Source organism: Heterodontus francisci, chromosome 21 (genome assembly GCF_036365525.1).
Source record: "Heterodontus francisci isolate sHetFra1 chromosome 21, sHetFra1.hap1, whole genome shotgun sequence".
NCBI classification, from domain to species: Eukaryota; Metazoa; Chordata; class Chondrichthyes; order Heterodontiformes; family Heterodontidae; genus Heterodontus; species Heterodontus francisci.
Window position 1 is genome coordinate 83,705,177 of NC_090391.1, and position 19,423 is coordinate 83,724,599.

Sequence of the window (19,423 nt, forward strand, 5' to 3'; positions counted from 1 at the left end):
ATATTGTGGTACAAAAAGTGTTGGATTGAAAGGTGTTAACTGAACCTGTTTGTTCAGTGACTGTAATTACTGTCAGTCTCCATGGTCCCGAATTATGTCACTCAAGGATTTCCTTCTGCTATTAATACAGGACTACTTTCAATGCATTATCCTACAGTGTCAGTGGGAGCTTCATCCCCGGCACTAACAGGGATCAGCAGCTCCAGCGAGAGGGAGAGGATCGGTCAGAATCTTTGAATAGATTTTAATGTTACAACAATGGATCAGAATCTGAGAAAAATAGATTGGAATGTTACAACAATGGATCAGAATCTGAGAACAATAAATTGGAATGTTACAATAATGGATAAGAGTTTAATCTGGGAGTTTGACTATCTTGCTGCAAAATATGATCGGCTATCATTAGCATCTCGGATCACTTATGCACTTTGGATTGTTCTATACATTTACTATCCCATCCTTGCTATTGTTGGTGTTCCTGGTAAGTCTCTCTCTCTATCCAGCTAATAATTCTATAAACCATGTTTAACTGCATTACTGCTCCTGTTATTTATTCTCCCCTCCTTGCTGCTGTTGCTACTCCTGTTGAGTCTCAAATACTGGCTAAAAACTATTGCTAACTGTATTACTGTATCAGTAATTTACTCTATTAACATTGCTGCTGTTGGTGTTCCTGGTAAATCCCTGTGTCGAGCTATGAGATCGTACACAACATTTTCACTGCATTACTGTTCTTATCATTTTAATATTTAGTCCCCATCGCAAAGTATGTTCCCATCTACTGACTCCATCTCCCTCTCTGCCTGGTACATGAGGCTGAATGAGACAGTTCACAATCTTGGTGATCCCTTTCACCCTGAGTGAGTTTGGACCTCATATCCTCTCCAGTACCAATCCTGAATACTACCAGCTCTATAATATTGTCCTCTTCATCAGTCCATCAGCTGCAGAAGCACTTATCCTGTCTTTGTAAAATCCAGACTGGACTATCCTAATGTTACCCTGGTCAGCCTCTCAGTTATAAATTTTCACAGGCAAAAGCCCATCCAAAGCTTTGCTGCCTAACTCACATTAAATCCCATTCACCCCATTTCCCATGTACTCTCTGATCTGCATTGGCTCCTGGTCTGTGAGCACCTCGCTTTTTATATGATCACATCTCCAATTTCTCTAGGAATTTCCCACATTCCGACATGTTATCCTTTAAGTATTTATCCAATTCCCTTTTTGTAGTAAATGTCTGTCCTACTGTCTCTCTCGCTGGCCTTAATTGTTAGCTCCGATGAGCCACTGGTGTCAGTGCTACAAAGCCAGAAATTATACACTGATGTGGGGAATGCTGCCGGCCACTTACAGCGTGCCCACATGGAGCTGCATGTTGGGCAGAGCATCTGGCAGCGTTGACATACATTTTAGAAACTTGGTCTGTGCATGTGCACTGACCAGCTGTGTTAGTAACTCTCAGCTGAACATATATTCAGCAGCATGAGGAACCACCACCCACCTCCCTTTACGTTCGAGTGAGGTGAATACATAATTTTCTCCCACAGCAGGGAGAAGCAGGATGAGAGATCCCGTGGCTTTGTCAGGATAGCGGGATCCCTGATGGTGTAGGTGGCTCTGCGGGACCACCATGTCAACGGGGAGAGGTAAAGGAAGTGAAAAAACTCTCACTCCATTAATGTACAGTTGGTGTGTGAGCATGCTCAATTTATCATGTTGGCAGCAGCCACGATACCTTCAGTCTGAAACAGTCAGCCAGTTCCAACATCTTCAGGACTCCACGGAGAACCATAAATTGCCATCTCAGAGACAAGGTCTGCTTCCTCTAAACACAACTCATATTTATAAATCCCGGCGCCACCTAACCAAACCTTACTCTGCATCAGATTTCCCCCCCCCCCCCACTTAGTGCTGTGCCTGTCCTGGGAGTGTTTAATTGAGCAATGTAGGGGGCCCTTTATTCTGTATCTACACAGTTTTTCTTTTACCTAACCACGTTTTTATTGTGAAAGCAAAATACTGCAGATGCTGGAAATCTGAAATAAAAACAAGTAATGCTGGAAATACTCAGTCGGTCTGGCAGCATCTGTGGAGAGAGAAGCAGAGTTAACGTTTCGGGTCAGTTATTTCCTAGGCCCCCTTTTCATACAATTTTTTTGAAATAGCATTGTTAAAAATAGATAAATAAAACAAAAATACAATTTAAAACAGCACTGTCGGCATTAATGACGGACTCTAGTCCCTGCAGTGTGCACCAGTCAGGAAAGGCCTCAAGCGTTCCAGCGGACACAGCATGCTCCTTCTCCAGGGACACCCGGGTGCGAAGATAACCACGGAAGAGGGGCAGGCAAACAGGGAGGATAGACCACCTGACAGCCCGCAGCATGGACCAGTGAATTTCGACCATGGCCAGGACCAGGAGCAGACCTACGAGGGCATTAGCCTCCCGGCGCATGCCCCTCTGTACTGGGTGCCCAAATATCAGCAGCGCGGGGCTGAAGTGCAGCCAGAACTTGATGGAGCAGCCCCTTTAAATATGCAACAGGGGCGACAATCTTGCACAATCCATATATACATGGAACATGGAGTCGTCCAGGCCACAGTAATTACAGGCAGCCTGAGAGACTGTGTATCTGCTCAAAAGTCTCTTGCACGGGACTACCCTGCACAGCACCCACCATCCCAGCTACCCAATGTAAAGCAGGAGGAATCCCACTTAGAGAGATATCCACCGTCATTTTCTCTTGCCATCAGATGGCAACACGGACCGCCATGGCATCTCCAACCACCTGGCGAGGGCAAGGAGTTGGAGAGTGTGCAGGAGCAGCCGGTAGAGGAAACCTTTCCGAGCCAATTGCAATAGCATGGAGGACATTTCCGAGAGGCAACTCGAGTTCTGCAGGATGGCTCCCGAAGAGGGTTTCAGGGCCTGAGTCTCATGAGCAGTACCGGCCGAGCACGGTCAGCTCGGCCAGGATCACGCACTGTCCCGAACCCCCTCGCCACCCACAGTCAGGGGCGTCCTGGGGGCTTCGGCTACTCCTCTGCCTGCCAGTCCGACCCCGGATTTGGCAGCTGTGACAAGCCGAGGCACTGTCCTCCGCTGGAGGGTGAGCGCCCTGACTGGAGGCGACCATGTTTCAGACTCGGAATAGATCCCGGTAAAAGACACGCAACTCCCACAGAGAGGCGCCGCTGACAGTCTCTGCTGGGAGCTGCGTGTCGTCTTGAAGGCAGGGACACTGGCGAAAATAATACATCACCAGTTCACACCATCTGGGAGGATGCTCGACGAACAGGTATCTCTGCATGGTCCGATTGCAGAGAGTCACAGCCTGGGTGCGGACGCACACCAGCGACTGGCCGCCCACCTCCATCGGGAGACTCAGGACCGCGGCAGAGAACCAATCTTTCCTCCTGCTCCAGAAGAAATGGACGAGTTTCCCATGGATTTTGGTGGCAAAGGTAGGGGGCGGGGCCAAAGTGACCAACCGGTACCACAGCATCGAGGCCACCAGTTGGTTTATGATCAGCACTCGGTCAATGTAAGAAAGAACTTGGAGCAGCCCTGTCCAGCGCCCCACCCGAGTGGTGACTTTCGCCTCCAACTACTGCCAGTTAGCCAGCCTGGCTTCCTCAGCGGGGCTAAGGTGGACTCCCAGATATAACAGATGCGTGGTGCTCCATGCAAAAGTTATCAACTCCTCCGACAGGGAGTCCACCCGCCACTGACCCACCTGGAGACCGGAACATTTCTCCAAACTGATTCTTGCGGAGGACGCGGCAGAAAAGGTCTGCTGGCAGTCGCGCATCCTCTGTAAGTCAACGGGATCTGTGACCATGAGGAATACATCATCGGCGTAAGCTGAGAGTACCTTGCGACTTCCAATCTGCCAGAAGCTGCAGCTTGAGCATCATCACGTCATCAGACGCTCATGGCACAGGCTCAGCATTTCCCTGCTTGACCTCCCTGGACTTGCAGCTCTGGAAAGATTTCAACTTTTAACACTTACCTTGCTGTGTGCGTCCGACGCAGACACGGCCCGAACAAGCCGACCAGAGCCCGAAGGACTGGTTCCGGAGAGTGGCCCGACCCGACCCGATCCCGCCACATGTCGCGCGTCCCTTCGGGTTCGGGTCAGGTAGCAGGCCTTTGCAGCAAGTCCCGTTCACCCATCACTCCTGTGCTCACTGACTTACAAAGGTTCCTGGTCCGGTAACGCCTCGATTTAAAGATTCTCATTCCAGCTTTCTGACCCAACTCATACCGAACTGCCCAGTAATGAAACTGTCTCCTCAAAATAATAAATGTTAATTTGTTTGTTGGAATACCTGCACCACACAGACCGCAGTGGTTCAAGATGAAGACTCATCATTTTCTCATGGTAACCAGGGATGGGGAAGTAATGCTGGCCTTGTCAGTATCACCCATATCCTGAGAAAAAACAGACAGGAAATAAAATAGTAATAAAATCAATTAGTTTGTAATTGATGGATTAAAACCAGGCGAGGTCTGTGATCAGAGCGAGACATCATAACCCGATAAACAAATCGTCAACACAATTTACCTCACCAGCCCCTTATGTTTGCCTTTCTGCTGTTGTCTTCATCAGAAAACAAGTCACAATTAATCTCTAGTTTAAAAACTGCTGAATATCAATTGTACACATGAGATACGTACTCAATGGTTTCTGTTATCAGACAGACAGAGAATCACACAGCACAGGAGGAGACCATTTAACAAATCGTACCAGTTCCTGTTCTTTGAAGGAGATTTCCAATTATTTTCTCCCTTGTTCTTTTCTCCCAGTCCAGCAAATCACCCTGTTAGTATTGATCCAAATCCCTTTTGAAAGTGTTTGTTAAATCTGCTTCCACAACCCTTTCAGGAAGTAAATTCCAAATCATAAACACTCGCTGTGTAAAAAAAAGAAAATCTCCTCCCCTCTCCTCTGTTTGTTTGGTAATCAACATTAAACCGTGTTCTCTGGTTACTGACCCTTCATCCAGTGAAACCAGATTCTCCTTATTTATTCTCGCAAAACACATCATCACTTTGAGCCCCTCTATTAAATCTCCCTTTTATCTTCTCTGCTCTAAGGAGAACAATCCCAGCTTCTCTCCACACAACTGAAGTCCCTCATCCCTGTTACCATTCTAGTATATCACCGAGGCACCATCTCCAAGGCCTTGAAATACTTCATAAAGTGTGGTGTCCAGAATGAGACACAATATTCCAGCTGAAGCTTAAACAGTCATTTATCTAGTCTTAGCAGAATGTTCTTGTGATGTTTGTTTTTAAATTTGTTGCTGCTGGTAAGAAAGCTAACGATCCGGTATACCTTTTTAAAACATTCACAACTTGACCGACCACCATTGAAGATTTGTGTCCATACACACCCAGGTCTCTGTGCTCCTGTATCATCTTTTAAATGGTGTAGTTCAATTTCTATTCACTCCTCTTATTACCTCTCCCAAATAATCACTTCCCCAATTCTATGTGTTAAGTTTCATTCACCATGCATATTCTCATTTCACCATCAGACTGTCCATGTCTTCCTGAATCCTGCTTATATCTTCCACACTAGTTACAACATTTATGAGTTTCCTGCCATATGCAAAAGTTGAAATTATGTTTTGTTTTACATATAATTCTATGCCATTTTTTATCTATCTATGTGTCAGGACCAGCACTGGTTCTAATACTGACCCCTGAGAAACAGCACTGTATACTTCCCCTACCCAAGTCTGAACAATGTCTGTTCACCACTTCCCTCTGCTTTCTGTCCGAGTTCGTGTCATATCCACACTATCACTGTTACATCAATCCATGTGTTCTATTTTTCATAACAAGTCTATGAAATGTCATTTGATCACAGGCCTTCTGAAAGACCATATACATAACACGAAACACACTATCCTCATCAACGCTCACAGTTATGCCATCAATGAACTTGATCAAGATTATCAGACATGATTTTCCTTTAACCTATCCATGCTGCTTGTCATTTATTATCCCATGTTTTTCCAAGAAAAAAATATGTTTGTACTGGGTTGCAGCCTCTAGAAATTTCCAACCACTGACATTACACTGACTGGTCAGTAGTTACAGGGTTTATGTGATGTCTCCTTTTTTTAAAAACAGGGTGTAACATTTACAACCCTTCAGTCCTCTGTCACCACTACCAGATCCAAGGATGATTTAAATATTGTGGCTAGTGCCTCTGCTATGTCCACCATTCCTTCCCTCAGCAACCCTCATGCATCCTATTCAAACCGACTAAACGTCTTATTGTGGTACAAAAAGTGCTGGATTGAATGGAGTTAACTGAACCTGTTTGTGCAGTAACTCTAATTAATGTCAGTCTCTTTGGACCCTAATTGTGTCACTGGAGGTTTTCCCTCTTCGATTAATAAGAGACTCCTTTCAATGCCTTACCCATAGTGTTGGCAAGAGCATCAACCCCGGCACTAACAGGGATCAGCGGCTCCAGAAAGAGGCAGAGGATAGATCAGAATCTGAGAAAAATAGATTGGAATGTTACAATAATGGTCAGAATCTGAGAACAATAGATCGGGATCTTAAAACACTGGCTCAGAGTCTGAGAACAATAGAGTGGAATGTTATAACAATGGATCCGAATCTGAGAACAGTAGATTAGAATGTTACAACAATGGACAGCAGGAGTTTCTTCTATTGGTTTGGCTTAGTTACTGCAGATTATACTTGGCTAACATTAGAATAGCTGATCAAGCATGCATTGAAGACGATTCAAACGATTTACTATCCATTCCTCGCTATTATTGATGTCCCTGGAAAGTGTCTGCATCCAACTATTCGATTCATAAAGCATATTTCACTGAATTAGTGGTCTTGTCATTTAAATCATGAGAAGACCGAAGCCATTGCCTTCACTTTCTGTCACAAACTCGATTCCCTATCCACGATCTGCATGCCCCTCGCACGCCATTGTCTGAGGCTGAACCAGGAAGGTTACAACCTCCGGTATCTCATTAATGCTGCTCTCAGTTCATCCCTATTTTCTCTCCATCTCCAAATCTACCTACTGTTATAGCCAGGTCAGGAGGGGTCACAGACGCTCCTCTTGACCTTCCTCTTATTTCACCACAACAGTGTTTGTCTTTATTTTTAACCATGGATGTGTTTACCATCTCAGTGAGTGTTTTACCTTTTACCTTTGGTGTGATGGTGAAGAAACCAATTTAATAAATAAATAAGAAAATAATACACAGTCTGCAAGGTTTGATGATCCCATGGGCTTCCGGCTGAAATTCCAGGGAAGGAGACGACCCTTCTGCTTTTGTGCAGTTTGAATCACTGGCTTGTCTTTCTTTGTCCTGGGGAAACTCCCAGATTCCACAGAGATGGTCAGACGCTCTCATGACTGCCTCAATATATTTTCTGGAGCCTTCTAATGAGATTCAAGTCAGGAGTTTCCATATCCCCACGGCTCAGGATGCCATTATTTACACTTAGATGGGTTTTCTCTTTCAAAGTCAATGTGTCAGGATGGCCTTGAATGCAGCAATTGAACGCAATCTTTGGTAATTCAGTTTCAAGATAAAGCCATTATTTTGGGTGCAGGCTCATCAGACATGTGTTTCCTGTTGGACGCGTTGGAGAGTGAAAAGGTGTTTCAGATGCAAATTGCAGTGGCCATCTTGGCTGCCAGTTTCTTTTAAAGGTTAACAGCAGGATTTTGTTCCATGAAAAGTTGGATGCAAGTTAGCCCAACCGATCAAGTAAAATTCCTCACTGGCATATCGTTTTTCCTTGACACAAATAATACCTCCATAATATTGCCCATCTCCATCTCTGCCTAAGCCTACCTGCTGCATAAACCCTTATCGTGAATTTGCTACATCCACACTTGTCCGTTACAATTCTATCCTGGTCACGCTCCCAGTTATAAACCTTCATAAACCACAACCCTTCGAGAACTCTGCTGCCTGTATTCTAACTCACAACAAATCCCGATCACCCATCACCCCTGTGATCAGTGATCTAGATTGGCTCCCGGTCTGGCAGCACCTTAATTTTAATATTCTGAGTCTTCTGTATGAATCCCACAGTGGCCTCACCCATCGAATTAATGCCATTCCCCTGTCCGTTTCCCATATTCTTGTAAATCTGAAGCCTTTGAGTCATTTACCAATTCCCTTTTTAAAGTGAGTTGCTTTCTCTCTCCATCTGCCCCGCTGTGGTTTTCACTCGATGGCCTCACTGGTGCCATCCTTACAGAAACCTGTATCCATAAAATGATGTGAACTGCACAGCTGGCCACTTTTAGCATGGTCAGCACACTGTCCCATGTGGGGCAGGGATTTAGCCCGAGTGCCATGGATGTGCTGTTAGTGTGAGGAGGGATTTGTAGTGACGTCAATCATCCATTTCGACAGCTTTGATGTACGTCTTTGAAACTAGGCCTCTGCATGTCCACTGACCGCTTGTGTTAGTCCCTCTCAGCTAAACATACATTCAGTAACACGAGGAATCCCCTCTAGTGTTATTTTAGTGGACCAGGCATCCAACTGACAGGGGAGGGCTTTTGACTTACATCTGCGATTATAAAGTTAGTGGAGGTGCTGTGGATGGTTGTCCAGAGGTTGTATTGTGAGCTGCTGCAGACATTCAGTGAGGACAGAGGATTTGGTGACCCAAGTCTGGACGAGGTATGGGGACTGTAGTTACAGTGTCTCTGGGTCTGTAACATGACCAAAAAATGGAGCAGAGGCTGCAGAGAGGGGAAGCTCTGTAAAGAGGGAAGAGGAGGCGGCATGGCCCTCCCCACCCCGGGTTTTTCAAGAGCACTTTTGCTACCTACACCTAACGCAGGAGCAGTCTGTGAGGTGACTCTGATTCAATAGGGAGGTGGTCACAGATCTGTGTTACCTCCTGTAATACAACCTGGAGCCTCAGATCTGCGTGAGGACGGAGCTGTCAGTGGCTGTTAAGGTCACAGTTTCATTGAACTTCTCTGTATATGGATCTTTCCAGGCAGGAGCGGGTGGCATATCCAGCAGAGTCACAGAGAGCGGTAGAGTCATTTACGACACAGAAGGAGGCCATTCGGCTCCTCCATGCCAGCTCTCCATGCAACAATCCAGTCAGTCGTACTAACCCGCTCAATCCCCGTTTCCTTGCAAGTTCATTTCCTTCAGATGTCCATTCAGATTTCTTTTGAAATCATTGATTGCCTTGGCTTCCATCACCCTCATGAGCAGTCAGTTCCAGCTCATTAACATCAACTCTGTAAAAACAGTTTTCCTCAGCTCCCCTCTAATGTTTCTACCAATCATTTTAAATCTATTCCCCCTCTTCACTGCAAAGGTGAATAGCCCTGTCGCCTCCATTCTGTCCAGGCCCGTCACAATTTTATACATTGCAAGCATGTTTCCTCAGAGCCTTCTCTGTTCCAAGGGGAAGAAACCCAGCCTATCCAATCTTTTCCCCTAGCTGTTTTTTTCCAGTCCTGTCATCCTCGTAAATCTCCTTTGTACCCTCCCTCGTGCAACTACATCCTTTCTGTAATGAGGAGACCAGAACTGCACACAGTACTGAAGTTGTGGTGGACATTGGTACCAACGAAATAGGAAGGAAGAGTGACGAGATCCTGCAGGGGGAGTTGAGGGAGTTAGGCAGTAAATTAAAAAAGAAATACCTCTAGGGTGGTAATTTAGGAATTATTCCTTTTGCCACGGTGCCAGTGAGGCGAGAAAGACGAAGACTGTGCAGCTAAACACGTGGCTAAACAGCTGGTTTAGCGAGGAGTGTTTCAGATATCTGGATCATTGGGATCTCTTCCGGGAAAGGTGGGACCAGGTCAAGAAGGACGGGTTGCATCTAAACTGTAGGGGCATAAATATCCTGGCTGCGAGGTTTGCTAGAGTCAAATGGAGGGTTTAAGCTAGTGTGGTGGGGTGGGGTGGGGGGCAAGGGGGTCGTGGAAACCAGAGAAGTCGGTCAGCAAGTGAAATAACTGAGGGGAAACTGGAAAATAAGACCAGTAAGACAGAGAGGAAGAGCAGGCAGGGAAATCTTTTTATTCATTCATGGGATGTGGGGGCCGCTGGCTAGGCCAGCATTTATTGCCCATCACCAATTACCCTTGAGAAGGTGGTTGTGAGCTGCCTTCATGAACCGCTGCAGTCCATTTGGGGTAGGTATACTCACAGTGCTGTTAGGAAGGGAGTTCCAGGATTTTGACACAGCGACAGTGAAGGAACAGCGATCCAGTTCCAAGTCAGGATGATGTGTGACTTGGAGGGGAACTTGCAGGTGGTGGCGTTCCCATGTATTTGCTGCTCTTGTCCTTCTAGTTGGTAGAGGTCGTTGATTTGGAAGGTGCTGTCTAAGGAGTCTTGCTGCATTGCTGCAGTGCATCTTGTCGATGGTGCACATTGCTGCGACTGTGCGTTGGTGGTGGAGGGAGTGAATGTTTGTGGATGGGGTGCCAATCAAGCGGGCTGCTTTGTCCTGGATGGTGTCGAGCTTCTTGAGTGTTGTTGGAGCTGCACCCATCCAGGCAAGTGGAGAGTATTCTATCACACTCCTGACGTGCGCCTTGTAGATGGTGACAAGCTTTGGGGAGTCAGGAACTTAGTTACTCGCCTCAGGATTCCTAGCCTCTAACCTGCTCTTGTAGCCATGGTATTTTTATGGCTACTCCAGTTCAGTTCCTGGTCAATGGTAACCCCCAGCATATTGATAGTGGGGGATACAGTGATGGTAATGCTGTTAAGTGTCATGGGGAGATGGTTAGATTCTCTCTTGTTGGAGATGGTCATTGCCTGGCACTTGTGTGGCGCGAATGTTACTTGCCACTTATCAGCCCAAGCCTGGATATTGTTCAGGTCTTGCTGCATTTCCACACAGACTGCTTCAGTATCTGAGAAGTCATGAATGGTGCTGAACATTGTGTAATCGTCCACGAACATCCCCACTTCTGACCTTATGATTGAAGGAAGGTCATTGGTGAAGCAGCTGAAGATGGTTGGGCCCAGGACACTACCCTGAGGAACTCCTGCAGTGACGTCCTGGAGCTCAAATGATTGACATCGAACAACACAACCAGCTTTCTTTGCGCTAGGTATGGCTCCAGCCAGCGGAGGGTTTTCCCCCTGATTCCCATTGACCTCAGTTTTGCTCGGGCTCCTTGATGCCATACTCTGTCAAATGCTGCCTTGATGTCAAAGGCAGTCACTCTCATCTCTCCTCATGAGTTCAGACCTTTTGTCCATGTTTGAACCAAGGCTGTAATGATGTCAGGAGTTGAGTGGCCCTTCCGGAACCCAAACTGAGCGTCGCTGAGCAGGTTATTGCTAATCAAGTGCTGCTTGATGGCGCTGTTGATGACTCCTTCCATCACTTTACTGATGATAGAGAGTAGGCTGATGGCGCGGTAATTAGCCGTGTTGGATTTGTCCTGCTTTTCGTGTACAGGACATACCTGGGCAATTTTCCAGACTGCAGGGTAGATGCCAGTGTTGTAGCTGAACTGGAACAGCTTGGCTAGGGGCGCAGCAAGTTCTGGAGCACAGGTCTTCAGTACTGCTGCCGGAATATTGTCAGGGCCCATAGCTTTTGCACCGTCCAGTGCCTTCAGTCGTTTCTTGATATCACGTGGAATTAATCGAATTGGCTGAAGTCTGGCATCTGTGATGCTGGGGACTTCAGGAGGAGGCCGAGATGGATCATCAACTCGGCACTTCTGGCTGAAGATTGTTGCAAATGCTTCAGCCTTAACTTTCGCACTGATGTGCTGGGCTTCTCCATCATTGAGGATGGGGATATTTGTGGAGCCACCTCCTCCAGTTAGTTGTTTAATTGTCCACCACCATTCACGGCTTGATGTGGCAGGACAGCAGAGCTTAGATCTGAGCCTTTGGTTAGGGGATCGCGTAGCTCTGTCTATCGCATGCTATTTATGCAGTTTGGCACGCAGATAGTCCTGTGCTGTAGCTTCACCAGGTTGACACTTCATTTTGAGGTATGCCTGGTGCTGCTCCTGGCATGCCCTCCTGCACTCTTCATTGAACCCGGTTTGGCCTCTGGCTGGCTGGTAATGGTAAAGTGGGGTATATGCCGGGCCTTAAGGTTATAGATTAAGACTAAGTACAATTGTGCTGCTTCTGATGGCCTACAGCGTCTCATTGATGCCCAGTTTTGCATTACTAAATCTGTTCCAAATCTATCCCATTTAGCATGGTGATAGTGCCACACAACACGATGGACGGTATCCTCAATGTGAAGGCGGGACTTCGTCTCCACAAGGACTGTACGGTGGTCACTTCTACCAATACAGTAATAGACAGAAGCATCAGTAGCAGGCAGATTGGTGAGGACGAGGTCAAGTATGTTTTTACCCTCGGGTTGGTTCCCCAGCCACCTGCCGCAGACCCAGTCTAGCAGTTATGTCCTTTCGGACTCGACCAGCTCGGTCAACAGTGGTGTAACTGAGCCACTTCTGGTGATGCACATTGAAGTCCCTGACCAAGAGTACATTTTGTGCCCTTGCCACCCTCAGTGATTCCTCCAAGTGGTGTTCAACATGGTGGAGTAGAGTCATCAGCTGAGGGAGGGCGGTAGGTGTTAATCAGTAGGAGGTTACCTTGCCCATGTTTGACATAATGCCATGAGACTTCATGGGGTCCGGAGTCGAAGATGAGGACTCCCAGGGCAGCACCCTCCCTACTGTATACCACTGAACCACCACCTCTGCTGGGTCTGTCCTGCCGGTCCAGTTTCATTCCTTTTTATTAACTTCGCAGCAGTGAGATGTATCTGCGTTGCTTGCTAGGCCATTTCAGAGGGTGTCAAAGAGTTAACCACATTTCTGTGGGTCTGGAGTCTCATGTTGGCCAGTCCAGGTAAGGACAGCAGATTTCCTTCCCTAAAGGACATTAGTGAACCAGGTGGAGTTTTACAACAATCGACAATGGTTTTATGGACATCATTAGACTAGATTTTAATTCCAGATTTATGAATTAAATTCAAATTCCACCTTCTGCTGTGGTGGGATTCGAACTAATGTCCCCAGAGAAATACCCTGGGTCTGTGGGTTACCCTTCTTCTTCTTCGGTCTCCTTGTCTCGGGAGACAATGGGTAAGCGCCTGGAGGTGGTCAGTGGTTTGTGGAGCAGCACCTAGAGTGGCTATAAAGGCCAAAACTAGAGTGACAGACTCTTCCACAGGGGCTGCAGACAAAATTGGTTGTCGGAGCTGTTACAAAGTTGGCTCTCCCCTTGTGCCTGTCTTTTTTCCTGCCAACTGCTGAGTCTCTTCGACTCGCCACGCTTTAGCCTCGCCTTTATGGCTGCCCGCCAGCTCTGGCGATCGCTGGCAACTGACTACCATGACTTGTGATCAATATCACAGGACTTCATGTCGCATTTGCAGACGTCTTTAAAGCGGAGACATGGACGGCCGGTGGGTCTGATACCAGTGGCAAGCTCGCTCTACAATGTGTCCTTGGGGATCCTGCCGTCTTCCATGTGGCTCACATGACCAAGCCATCCCAGGCGCCGCTGGCTCAGTAGGGTGTATAAGCTCAGGCTGTTCGCTGCCACGAGGACTTCTGTGTTGGAGATACGGTCCCTGCTACCTGATGCCAAGGATTCTCCCGAGGCAGCGAAGATGGAATGAATTGAGACGTCGCTCTTGGCTGACATATGTTGCCCAGGCCTCGCTGCCATAGAACAAGGTACTGAGGACACAGGCTTGAAACACTCGGACTTTTGTTTTCCGTGTCAGTGCGCCATTTTTCCCACACTATCTTGGCCAGTCTGAACATAGCAGTGGAAGCCTTTCCCATGCGCTTGTTGATTTCTGTATCTGGAGACAGGTTACTGGTGATAGTTGAGCCTAGTTTAGGTGAACTCTTGAACCACTTCCAGAGCGTGGTCGCCGATATTGATGGATGGAGCATTTCTGACATTCTGTCCCATGATGTTCGTTTTCTTGAGGCTGATGGTTAGGCCAAATTTGTTGCAGGCAGCCGCAAACCTGTCGATGAGACTCTGCAGACACTGTTCAGTGTGAGATGTTAATGCAGCATCGTCAGCAAAGAGGAGTTCCCTGATGAGGACTTTCCATACTTTGGTCTTCGCTCTTAGACAGGCAAGGTTGAATAACCTGCCACCTGATTTTGTGTGGAGGAAAATTCCTTCTTCTGAAGTCTTGAATGCATGTGAGAGCAGCAGTGTGGGTGCGAGAACACAGCCCTGTTTCACGCCACTCTGGATAGGAAAGGGGTCTGACGAGGCGCCTCTATGCTGAATTGTGTCCTTCACATTGTCCTGGAATGAGGTGATGTTTTCTTAGTTGCTTTGGTGGACATCCGATCTTTTCTAGTAGTCTGAAGAGACCCACGTCTGCTGACGAGGTCAAAGGCCTTGGTGAGATCAATGAAAGAAAAGTAAAGGGGCATCTGTTTTTCGTGACATTTCTCCTGTAGATGACGAGGGGAAAAAAGCATGTCAATTGTCGATCTCTCTGCTCGAAAGCCACACTGTGCCTCAGGGTAGACACACTCGGCCAGTCTCTGGAGCCTGTTGAAAGCGACTCGAGCAAAGACTTTCCCCACTATGCTGAGCAGGGAGATTCCACGGTAGTTGTTGCAGTCACCGTGGTCACCTTTATTTTTATCGAGGGTGATGATATTGGTATCGTGCATGTCCTGTGGTACTGCTCCCTCGTCCCAGCACAGGCAAAGCAGTTCGTAGAGTGCTGAGAGTAAAGCAGGCTGAGCACTCTTGATTATTTCAGGGACAATGCCGTTCCTTCCCAGGGGCTTTTCCGCTGGATAGAGAATCAATCGCATCACTGAGTTCCGATTTTGTTGGCTGTCCGTCCAGCTCATCCATGACTGGCTGCATTGAGGGCGGTCTCAGTGACAACATTCTCCCTGGAGGACAGTTCCATGACGCACTCAACCCAGCGGTCCATTTGTTTGCGTTGGTCAGTGATTGTGCCCCCGGATTTAGATTTGAGAGGGGCGATCTTCTTGATGATTGGCCCAAAAGCTCTCTTAATGACATCATACATTCCTCTCATGTTTCCGGTGTCTGAGGCCAGCTGAATATGACTGCCTAGGTGTTGCCAGTAGTCATTTGCGCAGCGCCTGTCTGTTCTTTGTGCAGTGCTTCTGGCTGTTTTAAGTGCTATGGATGCTAACTCGCTGGGGGCTTTTTTGTAGTTCAGCAGTGCAATGCGCCTAGCCGCTATGACAGGTTCCAGCTCTTCAAAATGAGATTGAAACCAGTCTGCATTCTGCTTCACACGTTTTCCATAGGTGGTCATAGTTGACTCATTGATGGAGTCTCTGATGTGGACCCACTTGGTCTCAACATCCCCTGTTTTGAATGGCTTTTTCAAGTGAATTTAGAATTTTTTGGACCATTTGTGGTTAAGAAATTCTGCTCGTGTTGATGCACGGGTGGCCCTTCAGCTTGGAGTGATGCAGCTTCTTGGGTTTGATTCCAACCTTGCTGCACACCAGGGACTGGTCGGTGTCGCAGTCCGCACTGTGGAAGCAGCATGTGACTTGAACACTGTTTAAGGGGGCTCGCCTTGTGACGATGAGGTCTAGCTGGTGCCAAAGACGTGATATTGGGTGCCTGCTAGAAACCTGCTGACAGGGTTTAATGTGAAAGAACGAGTTGGTGATGCAGAGGCTATGATAGGTACACAACTCAAGCAGTCTCTGTCCATTCTCATTCATCCTTCCAATGCCAAAGCGACCAAGGCAGGAGGGCTATGAGTCATGGTCAGCCCCATCCCTGGCATCAAAGTCCCCCTGCAGGAAAAAGTGTTCGGTGTTGGGGATGCTACTAATCGTTTTATGCAGTTCCTCGTAGAACTGGTCTTTGTCTTTGAGTGCGGATCAGAGTGTTGGAGTATAGATGCTGAGTAAGTGTGCTGGACCAGAGGAGGTGAGCATTCGGATGGACAGTATGCATTCTGAGCCATTTGAATGTGGCTCTATCATGCTGAACAAAGAGTTTCTGATGGCAAAGTCCACTCCATGCTGTATTTGTTCTTCAGGATCCCTACCCTGCCAGTCTTGCTCTGTTAGAGATCTGCTCACAGGGAGGCGTGTCTCCTGAAGTGCTGCGATGTCCACATTGAGTCTCCTAAACGCGTTGTTAATGATGGCGGTCTTCCGAGAATCGTTGATTTATGTAAGGTCTTCAGACAGGCCAGGACACATAGTTCTGACGTTACAGCATGCAAAACGAAGGACTGGTACCTTCTTTCCTTTTTTGTGTTGTTTGGTGCGTTGTTGCAGTCCGCTTTTCGGGCAATGACCCTGAGCTCCAAGCACCCATTGAAGCAGGTGGCCTGTGGCGGGACAGAACCTTATTGACCGGGGCTGCCCGGTTTGAAGCGTGTGGTAGCTGTCCAGTGTGGTGCAATGACCACTCCCACTAACAAAGGCAACCCGTTTTTCCCAATGTCTATGCCAATTGAGCTGGACTTACAACCAATAACTGCTGCCTTCCATGTTGTTTCGGTCGCTGTGAGGCGACTAGGGGCGACATGGCACATGCCGAGGCGAATATATGGAGGTTGTGAGTTGCCCAAGCGTCAGAACCCCGCTCTCGGCCTTTCTGGTGGTGTCCAAAGGACTGCTGAGCACGAAACATGGCTGCAGGAACTGCCGGAAACAAGCCAAAGGTGACACATGACCACCTACGGGTTTCCGCTCCTGATTTTCTGTTAGGGTTTGCTCCCTAGGCCTTGGGCTGCCCCAAGACGCCCACAAACCAAAGGAGTTGTTAGGGCCTCTGCTCAGGGATAGGTGGATGCAGGTGGGAGGACGGGGTGCGATGGGGAGGGGTGGAGGGAAGGGGATGCGACGGGGAGCTGGGAAGCGGGCTGTAGGGGGGTAGGGCTTGTACAGGGGGAAGATGGTGCGAGAAGGGAGCTGGAAGGGGTTGCGAGGGGGAGGGGGAAGGGGTGGGGGAGGAGGGTGTGGGGGTTGAGCTGGGAGGGGGGAGCTGGGAAGGTGAAGCGTGGGGGATGGGGGTGCAGATAATAAAACATTTTATCAGTTCCCACCATCGACACCGGGAAAGCTCATCCGCATCCTTCGGGAGGTGGGCGACAGCCTGGGACGCCGGCGACAGCCTCGGACGCCGTTGCCAGCAGGAATTCGCCGACATTGCGCTGCAGATGCGCTGCGAGCTGCACATCTCCCTCGGGCGCTTTGAAGTTGTGGCCAAGGAGCTGTTCGGTGTTTTTCTCGATGCTTCCCCTCTGTACTAGGTCTTATTTCTCTCGGGTACTGCTGCTCCTTTCTCTCTGCACTTTATTTACCGCACGCTGTGGCCTCGGACGCTCTGGACGATGTTGACAACTGCATAGAAGATCTAAGTATCACCAGCTGTAATTTGCAATTTTGTCCGGTAGAGAAGTGTAGCCTCGGCGCCCAGAAAACTGGATGTGAATTTGAGCAACATTCGGTGCTCAATGAAGAAAGCAAAGAGCAGGTATGTCTGGGAGAGGGCAGTGGGCCCAGGTAACATTAAACTAGTTGTTAACTTGTAGTTCGGGTGCAAATGTACTGAATAAAGAGCCAGGGGAATTTATACAGTTTAAGTGGGTAGATTGGGGGAGAAAGCACTAAGAATGGGAACAGGTGGCCATGGATAGAGTTGCACAGCATGGGAACTTCCAAGGGAGCTTATGGCCCAGGAAACATCTTGGACGCCTTGGGTTACTGGTCCAGTGATAAGACCACTACGCCACCGCCGATCCTAATGTTGCTGAGCACAGCGGGACTGGCGGTCTGAACTGCATTTGTTTCAATGCGAAAAGTATAACAGGAAATGCAGATGAACACAGAGCTTGGATTACTACTTGGAACGAACTGTTGTTATTGTTAAAAAGACCTGGTTGAAGGAAGGAAAGGATTGGCAGCTAAACGTTCCGGGATACAGATGCTTCAGGCAGGACATAGGGGGATGTAAAAGGGGTGGGGGAGTTGCATTACTGGTTAAGGAAAATATCACAGCTGGACTGCGGGAGGACACCTCGGAGGCTCATGCAGCGGGGCAATATGGATAGAGCTCAGGAATAGGAAGGGTGCAGTCACAATGTTGGGGGTTTTCTGCAGGCCTCCCAACAGCCAGCGGGATATAGAGGAGCAGATATGTAGACAGATTTTGGAAAGATTTAAAAGCAACAGGGCTGTTGTGGTGGGAGATTTTAATTTCCCCTATATTGACTGGGATTCAATTAGTGCTTCGGGCTTGGATGGGCAGAATTTGTAAGCAGCATCCAGGAGGGCTTCTTGAAATAATATGTAGATAGTCCAACTAGGGAAGGGGCCGTACTGGACCTGGTATTGGGGAATGAGACCGGCCAGGTGGTCGATGTTTCAGTCGGGGATCATTTCGGTAACAGTGACCATAATTCAGTGAGTTTTAAGGTACTTGTGGACAAGGATAAGAGTAGTCCTCGGCTGAAGGTGCTAAATTGGGGGAAGGCTAATTCTAAAAATATTAGGCAGGAACTGTAGAATTTAGATTGGGGGCGGTTGTTTGAGGGTAAATCAACATCTGACATGTGGGAGTCTTTCAAACGTCAGTTGATTGGAATACAGGACTCGCATGCTCCTCCGTGGATGAAGGACAGGTTTGGCAAGTTTCAGGAACCTTGGATAACACGGAATATTGTGAGACTAGTCAAAATGTAAAAAAGAAGCATTCATAAGGCTTAGAAGGTTGGAAACAGGCGGAGCCTTTGAGGAGTATAAAGAAAGTAGGAAGGAACTTAAGCAAGGAGTCGTGGGGCTGAAAGTAGTTATGAAAATTCATTGGCAAACAGGATTAAGGAGAATCCCAAGGCTCTTTATATGTATATAAAGAGCAAGAGGGAATCCAGGGAAAGGGTTGGCCCACTCAAGGACAGAGGAGGGAATCGATGCGTGGAGCCGGAGGAAATGGGCGAGGTACTCAATGAGTACTTTGCATCAGTATTCATGAAGGAGAAGGACTTGGTGGATGATGAGTCTAGGGAAGTGTGTGCAGATAGTCTGGGCCATGTCGATATCAAACAGGAGGAGGTGTTGGGCGTCTTGAAAAACATTAAGGTAGATAAGTTCCCACGGCCTGATGGGATCTACCCCAGAATACTGAGGGAGGCAAGGGAGGAATTTGCTGGGGCCTTGACAGAAATCTTTGCATCCTCATTGGCTACAGGTCAGGTCCCAGAGGACTGGAGAATGTTGTTCCTTTCCTTTAAGATGGGTAACAAAGATAATCCAGGAAATTACAGGCAAGTGAGTCTTATGTCAGTGGTAGGGAAATTATTGGAGAGGATTCATCGGGACACGATTTACTCCCATTTGGAAACAAATGGACTTATTAGCGAGAGACAGCATGGTTTTGTAAA

At 47.8% G+C, this 19,423-nt stretch overlaps 1 protein-coding gene across 1 annotated transcript in view; it reads left to right on the forward strand.

Moving 5' to 3' along the window:
- Positions 1 to 246: 246 nt before the first annotated feature.
- LOC137381226 (probable G-protein coupled receptor 139) overlaps positions 247 to 19,423 on the forward strand; it is a 49,503-nt gene continuing 30,326 nt past the window's right edge. The window contains exon 1 of the mRNA XM_068053599.1: positions 247 to 481. Coding sequence (XP_067909700.1) covers positions 259 to 481 — 223 coding nt within the window. The 5' untranslated portion in view covers positions 247 to 258. The remainder of the gene's footprint in view (positions 482 to 19,423) is intronic.